This window comes from Carcharodon carcharias, chromosome 12 (genome assembly GCF_017639515.1).
Source record: "Carcharodon carcharias isolate sCarCar2 chromosome 12, sCarCar2.pri, whole genome shotgun sequence".
Classification (NCBI taxonomy): Eukaryota; Metazoa; Chordata; class Chondrichthyes; order Lamniformes; family Lamnidae; genus Carcharodon; species Carcharodon carcharias.
The window spans coordinates 135,380,936-135,393,925 of record NC_054478.1 but is presented as its reverse complement, the minus strand read 5'-3'; the positions used below and the strand labels follow the sequence as shown (position 1 = coordinate 135,393,925).

The window sequence follows — 12,990 nt, the reverse complement described above, 5'->3', positions numbered from 1 at the left end:
CTTGTGTTGATTGACAGAAGCGGATAAGGAGATAAACCCAGACAGTTGCAAGGTTGTGTCAAACTGTTTTGATTTAAGGACCCAAGAGGAATGCCTGCAATTGACTCTGAATGCCTAAATCACCCCCTTCCTAACCTGCCAAGATTTTGTCTTTTCTTGTCCTGAAGGCCTGAATTCCTGCTGGGGTGTGGTTCCACGCCTGTCAGCAGCACCCTGGCACCTTGCCCAAGTGACATTCTTCTGTGTGTGAATCTGGACAGCCAACAGGCTGTTCAACCGTGGGGGGCAGGGGAGCTGTAGCCAAACCTTGATACTGCTCTCTCTTTAAGTCTACTCCTGTGCATTTTGCAGCAGAGGTCACCAGATAGTGATCAGAAATATGACATGGGCGGCTGTTTATTTCCACCTAGTCCCTAACTCAGCAGCACTGAGGACAACTGCATAACTTGTTTGCTGCCTTTTCCTGAGCTAACTCCACGCAGACCAAGAATTCAGCTTGGGAGCTTCTCGTCTATCTGGCTTGAGTGATCCTCCGTGCATTTAAGCCTTTCTTGAGTCAGGAAAAGAGAGAAAGAGCTTACACTTACATTGAGCCTTTCACAACCTCAGAATGTTCTAAAGTACTTGGTCAAAGAGGTAAGGTATTAAAGAATATCTGAATGGAAGAGGGGTTTAGAGAGGGAATGTCAAAGCTTCGGGCCTAGGCAGTTCAGCCTTCAATGGTAGAGTGATGAAAATCAGGGGTAGAAAGAATGGCTATCACTTATATAGTGCTTTTCATGACGTCTGGCCATCTCAAAATCACAGAATTTCAACAGCACAGAAAGAGGCTATTCGGCCAATCGTGTCTGCACCAGCTCTGCACGTGAGCATTATGACCTGGTACCATTGCCCTGCCCTTCCCCTTACCCCTGCACATTGTTTCTATTCAAATAATCATCTAATGCCCTCATGAATGCCTCGATTGAACCTGCCTCCACCACACTTCCAGGCAGTGCATTCCAGACCCAAATCAGACCTGTTGTGTCAAAAAACTTTTTCTCATGTCACATCTCAAAGTGTTTTACAACCAATGAAATACTTTTGAAGTGTAGTCACTATTGTATTGTAGAGAACACGGCAGTCAGTTTGCATACTGAAAGCTCCCACAAACAGCAAGTGAAAATGACCAAATAATCTGTTTTTGTGATGTTGATTGAGAGGTAAATATTGGCCAGGACACTGGGGTAACTGCCTGCTCTTCTTTGAATTGTGCAAAAGGGCCTCGGTTTAATGTGTCATCCAAAGGAAGGCACCACCAACAGTGCAGGACTCCCTCAGTACTACACTGGAGTGTCAGCCTAGATTTTTGTGCTCAAGTCCTGGAGAGGGAGTCTTGAATCCAGAACCTTGTGACTCGAAGGTGAGAATGTTGCCAACTGAGCCACAGCTAACAGCTAATGTGCTAGAGGCCAGAACTGGAGGAATGCAGAGTTCTCCGTGGGTTGTAGAGCTGGAGGAGGTAGGGAGACCATAAAAAGGAGAATGAGGATGAGAATTTAAAATTTAACGCATTGCTGGAACAACCAGTGTTGGTCAGAGAAGGCACAGAGTGATGGGAGAACAGGACTTGGTATGCGTCATGTTACAGACAGTGGAGCTTTGCATGAAAAAGAGCAGGGGAGAAGTAGAGCAAGTAGTTTCATAGCATTTGCAGTAGCCAAATTTGTTTTAGGAATGCAAGCTTCTACCACAAATTAATGCCTGCAGTCTGAGCCAGCTGGATCACCAGCATTTAATAACCTGCCTCTTAATATAAAACAACATAGCTACTGTGTATTGCTAGCTAATAATTTGATTACAAGTTATCACAGTAGAGTAATGAAAAGGGGAACCCAGTATACAAGAGGCAATTCATTGATGTGCAAATGTAATTAGCGCTCTGACTGTTCAGCGTAATCACAGTGATAAAAAGGGGATGTTTGCAGGATTCATCTTTCTCTCTCAGGTGCTGCAGGCTTCTTGCTAGAGACAGCTTTCATTAGCAAGCAGACTGATTATTCCTATTCAGGACCATAGCATGACAATAACCCAACTAATAGCTAAACTGTTATCTCCCACCGCAATCCAGTTTCTTAACATTTTCGGGCAGTTTTCTACACCCTTTCACCTTGCCATGTGGGCAGCCCTCCTCTAACTTTCACTGAATGGGTGACTATTCCTCACTAGTGCGCCCAGGCAATAAATTTAAACAGGTTATTCAAGTACGGACGGAAACGTAGGTGGACCCAATTTCCCTATCACCTGGCTGATTTTGCACATCACCCCTGCATTCAAAGAAGTATGTCAGAAAAGAAAGGCAGACAGACTTGCATTTCTATAGTGATATTCGTATGTCCTCAGGCACCTTATAGCCAGTGAAGTACTTCTGAAGTGTAATCACTGTTGTAATGTAGGGAGCATGACAGCCAATTTGCACCCAGCAAGACCTCAGAAACAGCAATGTGGTTATGACTACACAATCTGTTTTTACTTGTTGGTTGAGGGATGAATATTGTTCAGGGAGAACATGGACGCTCTTTTTCATAGGATCTTTTATGTCCACCTAAGGGGAGCAAGCAGGGCCTCAGTTTTGCTTCTCATTCAGTGCAACAGTCCCTCAGTAGCGCACTGGACTGTGATCTGTATTTTATGATCAAGTCTTTGGAGGTGAGCTTGAACTCTCAACCATCTGGTGAGAGTTTTGCCAATGAGCAATGACTAACACCTACTATCTACTTATATAAAAACAAAAAAACTGCGGATGCTGGAAATCCAAAACAAAAACAGAATTACCTGGAAAAACTTAGCAGGTCTGGCAGCATCGGCGGAGAAGAAAAGAGTTGACATTTCGAGTCCTCATGACCCTTCGAAGGGTCATGAGGACTCGAAACGTCAACTCTTTTCTTCTCCGCCGATGCTGCCAGACCTGCTGAGTTTTTCCAGGTAATTCTGTTTTTGTTTTATCTACTAACTACTTTCCTGACTAACACAAATTACAACACCTGATTGGATTACGATGCTGCAGGGCTAGAGCCCACACTTTTGTTTTTCCTCTCTACATCATTAACACTGGCTCTGTGATTATCAGCAACCATGGACGGAGATCAGTGCAGGGTGTAAGCGGCAGACTTTGTATGGCAGCTATGTTTGTGCCAGGTCTTTTGAAACAAAAAAAAAGGTAAATCCCCAATGTAACCAATTGTCTTTTGAATATGCTGGTTGTTATACGCTACAGGGGAGTTGAACTGAGTGAAACATGTATCATGTGAGAGAGCTTCATGGATTGAATAGGGCATCATATATAGGGAACAGACTCATGACACACCATCACCTGTGTGGCTGTATATGTTTCTGGCAACACTGTGTGGACAGAGTCCCATGTTGCCAGCAGCTGCGTACAAGGAGCCTGAGTCTAATTAAATTGAAATTACAGTGATTGTCGAATAGGCTTAATTTTATATATTTTGGCAATACAGTTATGTTTGTTAACTTTGCACCTCCCATTGTTTCAATGCAAGCGTCGAGTCAGGAAATCTTTGTAATATCTTACCAGGTCGCGCCAACTCAGAGCACTTCCCACTTCACCTTCGGCAGAAACAGACACAGCAAAGCCTTTGACACCTGAATTAGTAACAGATTCTACATGAAATTCAATTAACCTTTCATTGCAAGACCCCTTTTAGTGGCATTGTTTCCATGGTGATTGGGGGAAAAAAGGGTGCCTTATGGAAAGTGTACAGCTGCACACACTGTTCTGTAGCAAAGAGGATTGACATAGTCATTATAGAACTGCACTGTGTGAAATCCATCGTGAGTTATTGGTAAAAAGGTATTTTACTTTGAGCACTGTGTGTGCATTTTTATTGAAGAGAGGTGAAAAGGAAGAGAAGAGATGCATTCAAATAGTAGCTGATCCATCCTTAAGACATCCCAAAGCACTTCATGAGAAGTGAATTACTTTGGAAATCTAGTCACTGTTGTTACATAGTCAAATCCCCAGCAGCCACTTTGCGCACAGCAAGGTCTCATTAACAACAGAGAAGAATGACCAGTTCATCTATTGTTTTTTGGGTGATGATGGATGGTCAAGAGAGGAGAACCTCTTGCCCCTGTTGGTGGGGGGAGGGGTGGTGAGGAAGTGCCTTCCCTCTGAACTGGGAGGCTGGACCTTGGCGTGTGGCCTGGAAGTTATGGTGTTCACACATGCCTTATTCTTCAGAAAGCAGTGGTCACAGGTTTGGGAGGTGCTGAGGAAGTTTAGGTTACCTAATTATAACCAGTTAGTCTCATATTTGAGGGCAACTTTTAGTCCTTTATGCTGTCCATGGGAATGTAACAGATGTAAGTTGTGTGTGAATCTTAAGGACAAGTTTGTATTCCTGGAAGGGTTCCCAGGTGAGTAGTACTCAGAGACCCGAGACCATTCTCTCCTGTTTACTAGAGCTGATGTGACCATTCGTGATCAAATTCCTTTTGGAGGCCCAGAGATCTGTATTCTTGTCACTAAAAATGTGTGAATTGGGTTTAATTGCAAATGGATAGACACAACAGCAACCCATGATTTTCATGGAAATGCAGGTCTTGATACCATCAGGACTTCACAGGTTCAGAGACTGTTGTCCATGTCAGGAGTGCCAAATAACAGTGCTTCTTCAGGTAATATGCCTTTAAAGGGGAATGTTAATTACAGATGAGGCACGGAGTCCTACATGGAAGCTTTGAAATATGAGACCAATCTGCTTGTTGGCTTTCCAAATTGCAGCAAGTAGCGTAGTGCTGGCACCATGCAGATTATGAAGGTCTCAGTGATGGCGTTGTTATTAGCTTCAGTATCTGTGGGCTGAAGTCCCCACTCCTGACTCCTGTCCAGCAAATCCTGCCAATAGACTCATTACAATTGCAAATAGCCCCCCAACACTCAGTCTTCAGCCTTGGCTCAGTGGGTAGCACTCTCCCTTCTGAGTCAGAAGGTTGTAGGTTCAAGTCATGCTCCAGAAACCTGAGCTGACACTCCAGCACAGTTCTGGGGGAGCACTGCAACCAAGGCCCTGATTTCTCTCTCAGGCAGACATGGAAGATTCTGCCGCACAATCTCAAAGTCTATTTGGGTGGAATGGCCTATTTCTGTGCTGTATGTTCTATGTAAAAGCAGGGAAGTTATAGCTAAACCAACAACTAAAAGGGATTTTCCGGTCATTGCTGACAGCTCATTGCTGCTTGTCGGAGATTGTTGTGTGCAAACGTACTGCCTGAGGTTGTGAAAGAATGCTGTATAAATGCAAACTCCTTCCTTCAGCTTCACATACCTGTAACCTCTTGTCGCACTGCTCTGGTGTATCCAAAAGTATTGTTCTGGGTTCAGTTTCTCTATCTCAGTAAATTCCCTTTTTCTCATCATTAAGATCCCTTCTAAAAACCCAAATGATCATTGCATAACTGCATTGGGTGGTGTTAACTCAGTATAGAACAGAGAGTGAACAGATTTTACCAGGTGTAATGAATGTCAGTCGGTTGCATTTTCACTCCAAAATCCAGGCTGACACTCCTAGTGCAATACTGAGGGATTGCTGCATTGTCAAATGACATGTTAAATCGAGGCCCCATCAGATAGCTGTAAAAAGATCCTTTGGCACAATTTGAAGAGGAACAGGGGAGTTTTTCTGGTGCCCTGGCCAATAGTTACCCCTCAGCCAACACCTAAAATAAAATTATCTGGTCATTATATTGCTGTTTATGGGACTTTGCTGTGTGCAAATTGACTTCCAACTTTCCTACAACACAAAAGTGACTACACTTCAAAAGTACTGTGTAGCTGTAAAGCACTTTGGGGCGTCCTGAGGTTATGGAAAGCACTGTTTAAATGTCAGTCTTTCCCTTTTCTATTTGGGACACGACAAAACACTTCTGTGTCCTCCGGCTACGCAGGGGAGAATAAATCTTTACTTCTATTATTGATGTTGCTATCCATTGACTCTGGCTGGAAGCTTTATGCATATGGACATTAGGTGATGATGAGATGAAGCTCCAACCATGAGGTCCTCCATGATCGGCACTTCCTGTCAAGGCTCTTGCATGAAGAATGGCCTCTCGATGGGATACCAGTCTGCTGCTGGTTCCCATAAAGCTGTAATCCAGCTTTCTGGGGTGAAAGGGAGAAGCAGGAACAACTGGTAGGTCAAATAAGCAGAAGGATATTGAATTTCATGACACTGCTTTGTAGTGCCGCAATGGCAAAGCTCACTATTTAACAATATGGCTCAGAAATTCTATTTAGCTTTGTAATTTAGTGATAGTAACAACAAATTAAGGTTTCTAACACTTTATTTATTTTCTCTCTGCAGGATTTTCCCCAGGGAATACATTCTACAGCACGTGCACTTGTACTCATTAGCTGACCTTCAGCAGGTATGTAACACAACGACCATTCACTGTAGCTTCCTGGGCACGATGCCTGTTAAAAATAGTCCGATCTGTCTGGATTGTCTGGGTTCTACCGCCCGTCTCTGCTGTTTTAGCCAAGTTTCGCCAGGGCACTGGGAGGGGCAGAGTACAATTATCCCTTGCACACTCGCTTGGGTAGGTGAATATCAGTTGCCCGTTTCTGATGTGACCCTCCTGATTTCCTCTTCCCCACTATTGGTGGCTGCGTCTTCATCTGCTTCCTTTCACCTCTCTCTCCTCTTTTAATATCTTTAAAATTTTGACCAAACTTTTGTTCGCTTGCCCTAATAATGTCAAATTTTGTTTGATAACACTCCTGTGAAGTGCCGTGGTATATTTTATTACTTTAAAGGACGAGCAAGTGGCAGATGGCCCTAGTGGGGGTGGGGGGAAGGGATCGAAATGAGATAAAAGGTGGAGATGAAACAATAGGTCAAAATAAATTTTAAAATAGGAGGGAAAAGAAAAATATATTTGTAAAAAAATTATAAATTATTGGAAATTTAACTTAGTTCTGATGAAGGGTCATACGGACTTGAAACTTCAACTGTATCCCTCTGCGCAGATGCTGTCAGACCTGCTGAGTTTTTCCAGGTATTTTTGTTTTTGTTCTGGATTTCCAGCATCCGCATTTGCTTTCATCTCTACTGCAACTGGCTCACGTGAAACCACTTGAAATGAGCACAGCGTTATGTAACAACAACAACTTGCATTTATATGGCACCTTTAACCTTGAAGCATCCTGGGATGCTTTACTAAGGAGCGCTTTCAGACAAAAATTTGACATTGATCCACATAAAGAGGTGTTGGGATTGATGACCAAAAGCTTGGTCAAAGAAGTGGGTTTTAATGGAGGAGAGAGGGGTAGAGAAGTGGAGCAATTTCAGGAGGAAATTCCAGTGCTTGGGACTAGGCAGCTGAAAGCACAGGTGCCAAGTTCAGGACAAAGGGCATTGGGATGTGCAAGACATTTTCACAAATAGTGCAAACAGGCAGTAAAGGGTTATCACACCCTCTCAGTGGCAGGGCAGTTGTCACTAGCACTTTGGCACACGATTGATGTGAAAGCCAATTAATGACAACAGAAAGCCTGCGGATTGGGATTGCAGTTCAAGTTAGTGGCTCTAATCAGGTGGAAATGTTATATAGCAGGCACAGAGTTCTTTCAGCAGCTTTTCAAAACCCTTTGGGCCGTCCTGTCCTCATGTATGTTCAGATTGTCAGATTGTTTATTTGGGAAACAAACTCAAACCTGTTCCTCGGCAATCCCAGTAGATTGTGGTTTAGCATGACCTGAATCTAGTCAATAGATCAGATCAGCCTGTGGACATAGGAAGTGGCACATGCAGTCCCCAGAGCAATGAGTTGCATTGAATGGAGCTGTTCACCGTAACTAAAATAACCAAGCTTTTTTTGTGATTTAATGTCCAGATCCTGCCTGAACAATCTGTGCAATTAAGAAGGAAGTCAGGGTAATTCTTTATGTTTAAAATAAAAAGGCTGTACTGGTTTGACAGTGATTTATTTTTCTTGCCAATTTTCTTGCCTCCTGAAGGCATTGATTTTTTTTTTTGTTGGCACTGACACCACTGTCCTTTATCAGCGTGTGCAAGTGTTGCCTGTGAGTGTTGGCAGTTTATTCAACCACGTGTGGTCACAGAGGCTGACTTGATTAGGTATCACCCAGAGCCGTGCTTCTTCCAGCCAGGCTGACTGGACATGGCTCAGGAGCACCAGACCTAGCTGATCTTACTCTCCTTAATCAAGGGCACCGAAGCCAATTTTTGCACCCTTGGCTCTGTTTCCTATACTACAACAGTGACTATACTTCCAAAAGTGCTTCATCAGCTGTAAAAATGCTTTGGGATGTGCTGAGGTTGTAAAAGGTGCAATGCAAATACAGTTTCTTTCCTTGCTTTCTAAATGAGAAAAACCTGATTTTAACAGTGATGCTTCGTGTCAGCCGTAGCTCAGATGGTAGCATTCTCACCTCTGAGTTTCAAGGTTCGTATTCAAGTCCCACTATGGGTCCTGTGCACAAAAATCAGGGTTGACACTCCAGTTCAGTACTGAGGGGGTGCTGCACTGCCTGAGGTGCTATCTTTCAGATGAGACATGAAATCAAGGCCCGATCTGCCTGCTTGGATGTGAAAGATCCCTTGGCACTATTTCAGAGAAGAGCAGCTGATATTTATCCCTCAATCAACATCACAAAAAACAGATTATCTGATCATTAACACATTGCTGTTTGTAGCAATTTTGCTGTGCGCATATTGGCTGCTGCATTTCCTTCATCGCAACAATGACTTGTTTCAAAATGCTTCATTGGCTGTAAAGCGCTTTGAGATGCCTGGTGGTTGTGAAAAATGCTAAATAAGTGCAAGTCTTTTTTACTATAAGTGAATATAATAATAGTTGCCCTATCTTTCACTTCACATGAAGTGCTGCAACTGGTAAGTATTATTGCTATCATTGATGTTATATCCCAGCTATGTACCACTAACGGGTGAGATGAATCTGTTTTTTTCATTTTGTTCAGTTAGTCAAAGAAGGAATTTTGGCAGAGCTCTCCACTCATCTCCTCACCCCTCCATTCCTCGCTTCCCCTCTCCATTCCTCACCCTTCTCCACTCCTCGCCCCTCCTCTCCGCTCCTCACCACTCAGCCACCACCCTACTAGTGTTGACCTTGGTGCGTTGGCATGTCGGCACTATCACCTCAGCCTGAAGGCGGACGGACTCCTCAGTTGTGTCTTGCAATCTGAGGAGTGCAGCAGACATCCCTTCCTGATGTTCCCAAGTTTGCCTTTGCAGCCCCAGCAACTGTTACATGACAGAGTCCAGAGGCTCATCATCTGACTCCGTCTCAGCAAATTTCTGGCCTCCAGCATTTCTCTGAATGCCGGACACCTGGGAAGTCCCTGCCGCCGCCTGCTGTGGATAAGAAAGTGCTCACCAGATTGTGATCCCGTTGCTACTCTAAGGCTAGTTCCCATCGAGGTGTATGCCTCTGCGCTTGTGGAGAGTGTGGGTGGGAGCTGTGACGTGACTTCAAGGAGGGTGCTTTCAGTTTCCTCTTCAGAGGTTTCTTCGGGGCTTGATTGGAGGCCCTGGGTCGTGGACTCTGTCGGCTATTTGGCAGATGTGCCTGCAAAAGCAAGGAGAAATGTGGACTCTGTTGGCTGTTCGGCAGATGTGCCTGCAAAAGCAAGGAGAAATAATTAGTGCAAGGCAGTGGCCTGTGAAACAGGACATATCACTCACAGCATGGTTGTCTGATGGATGTTGCACTGCTAGATCCTCACTTGGTAGAGCACCACCGACCTCACTGTCAACACAGGAATGGTCCAGATCCTTGCTGGACTGCTGGATGGCTCTATTTTCAAAGTCCATGAGGACCTTGATTTCGGGCATTTCTCCACTAGTAAGCCACCACTCCCTCTTGTTGTGTGCCAAGTTGTCCTGTTAAATAGAGATGGAGAGAGTGTAAGCTGGACGCCTGCCAGGCCGAATGATAAGTATGCCTGGCATGTGTGGGTGGTGAGTGGTCCCATAAACGAGATGAAGCCAATGACGGTATGTGTGTGAGAGAGTGAATGGTGATGTCCCGTGAAGTGGCAGTGAGTGAGGGCCTTCTGGATGTGTGATGGGTTTGTGAGTTGCGAGTGATGAGAAGAGTGACTTACCCTGGTGGAACAAAGGAGAACATTCATCCTCTTGTGGCACTGGGTGGCTGTTCTTTTTTGCAGGGTGTTGGTGCTGACCACCACTGCCACAGGCTCCCAAGCCGGATTGGTGATGTTGCTGTCTACCCTCTGGCCAGAGTCAGGGTAGAGGACATCAAGATGAGCCTCCACTGAGTCCAAAAGGCTTTTGGGGAATGTGTCATCGAACCTAGGGCTGCAGTCTTCTTGTCTTTCAGGGCCATGTCTTCTTTGCAGCAGTTGTGGGCTGGAAGCACTGAGAGGCGTACGTGCGGCTGCACTTGAAATATTGCGCCCAGCGTGATAAAGCGGCGAGATAATGACATGGCAGGTGAATGAGAGCTTGCCTGCCATGGAAACATTCCTGGGAATGCATAATTAATGTATGGGCTTGGTACAATGCGGCGTGGAAGGCCACCATTGTGGCCGGCAGGTAAAACGTCAATTTACCTGCCCGCTACCACACTTAGTGCAAATCTGGGATGATTCCACCTATTAACTTTATCTTGAATGAATACTGTAGGTCGCATATGCGGTTCTCCCACTGCCAGTCGTGCTTTGTATTTTAAGTGACTGAATGGCACCATGAAATACCAGCAGATCTCCACTTCAGCAAACCCATGGGAATGGGCTCCCTCCCTCTTAGTTGTAGGAATCAAGGACGTTGAGGCTTAATTATCAGGAGTGACGGGAGTAAAAGTAAGTAAGAAAGGATCCCTGGGGTTTTCAGGCCTCCTTTTGATCGCTTATCAAAGTGTGAAGGTATCCAGTTGATACCCAAGTATTGAGATGACTGCCATCTTCTCCACCTCCTTGATGTGGTCAGTCAGATGCTCTAAAAGCCACTTTTGCATTGGCCTTGCTTTAATGCAAAAGTGTATGTCTGGCAGATCCTGGCATTTGAAGTAGTAAAGCCAGTTCCTGCTCCCAGTCGTTAATGAGTTCCTGGGTCTTCTGGCACAATGAGAGAGCTGAATTTAGTGGTGTGAGCATCAGGAGCTAACTGCAGGGCTGCAATCCTCATAGGATCTGAATTAAACCGTAGTCTATATTTTTTTAAAAAAGGCAGCTTTATAATTGTGCTGAGCTACCCAGATGTATCTGCAGCGTAATCAGAGCAGACCCTGATCTTATGCAAGTTACTCTTGGACTGTAAGAAGTGTCACACCACAGGTACAGGGTAAATAGGGAAGGCTTAGCAACATTTATTATGACACCTGCACATTGAATTCTGTGTACAATCTGAATTGTTTACTATGATAAAGTTCCCTGTTCTACATAGGCAACAACAGAGTCCAGCTACACGTCAGGAGGTAGGTCTTTCACTGATGCTCATTTAAGGCTTGTTATGAATATCAAGGACTTTCACCTTGAACATTTGAAACATTCCTGCTTGACCCTTTTTCTAACATGTCAGGAGGCATGTGACACCTTGACAATTCTGTCAGGTGCAGCAAAGCCCTCCCTCCCCCTCCTGGCCCCCACCCCAACCCCTTCCCCCAACCCCATCCCCACCGCCTCACAAACCCCCCATACTTCTATTGAAGATGTTAGCAATTTCTGACATATTCACAGCAGCTGTGTTCCTCCTATGTCTAGGGGGCAATTCTTCCAGTGTGAACCTAGATGCTTAGTATTGATGGGTGATCAGAGTTGAGCTTGACCACGTAAGCGCCCAACAATCTCACGCGTGCATTTTCTAATGGGGGTTACTGGGTAGCAATCTAGAGCAGGAGCCATGCTTACCCCTAATCCCTCGCTGCTGCAGCCCAGTGAGATTATCTAACTCAATACAGACTAGCAATTGAATCATTTGACTCTATTTGAATCAGTTCCAGCATTGAGCCCCAGCCTATTCTGGGGTTAGCTTGTCTCAGCCAGGATACCAGTAAGAATTGTTAATTGTGCTAATGGCGGGTCCTCGTATATCATGAAGCATTCTGCTGCTGGCCTCGTGTATTTCTGATCACTCCACCATTGGCGGCTGTGCCTTCAGCTGCTGCCTAGGCCCTAGGTTCTGGATAAAAACAAAAAACTGCGGATGCTGGAAATCTAAAACAAAAACAGAATTACCTGGAAAAACTCAGCAGGTCTGGCAGTATCGGCGGAGAAGAAAAGAGTTGACGTTTCGAGTCCTCATGACCCTTTGACAGAACCAGGCGAATCCCAGGGAGGGGTGAAATATAAGCTGGTTTAAGGTGGTGGGGGGGGGTGGGGTTGGGTGGGGGGAGAGAAGTGGAGGGGGCTGGTGTGGTTGTAGGCAAAAGCAGTGATAGAAGCAGATCATCAAAAGATGTCACAGACAGCAGAACAAAAGAACACATAGGTGTCGAAGTTGGTGATATTATCTAAATGAATGTGCTAATTAAGAATAGATGGTAGGGCACTCAAGGTATAGCTCTAGTGGGGGTGGGGGGAGCATAAAAGATTTAAAAATATTTTAAAATAATGGAAATAGGTGGCAAAAAGAAAAATCTATATAATTTATTCGAAAAAAAACAAAAGGAAGGGGGAAGAAACAGAAAGGGGGTGGGGATGGAGTGGGGAGGTCAAGACCTAAAGTTGTTGAATTCAATATTCAGTCCGGAAGGCTGTAAAGTGCCTAGTTGGAAGATGAGGTGCTGTTCCTCCAGTTTGCGTTGGGCTTCACTGGAACAATGCAGCAAGCCAAGGACAGACATGTGGGCAAGAGAACAGGGTGGAGTGTTGAAATGGCAAGCGACAGGGAGGTTTGGGTCATTCTTGCGGACAGACCGCAGGTGTGTTCCAGTGAAGCCCAACGCAAACTGGAGGAACAACATCTCATCTTCCGACTAGGCACTTTA

General features: G+C 44.9%; 1 protein-coding gene across 4 annotated transcripts in view; it reads left to right on the top strand.

Annotated features, from left to right (window-relative positions):
* plekhm3 (pleckstrin homology domain containing, family M, member 3) overlaps nt 1-12,990 on the top strand; it is a 162,424-nt gene that overhangs the window by 53,540 nt on the left and 95,894 nt on the right. For all 4 annotated transcript variants that reach the window (XM_041200604.1, XM_041200603.1, XM_041200605.1 and 1 more), the window contains exon 6: nt 6,363-6,426. In XM_041200604.1, the coding sequence (XP_041056538.1) occupies nt 6,363-6,426 (64 nt within the window). The remainder of the gene's footprint in view (nt 1-6,362; nt 6,427-12,990) is intronic.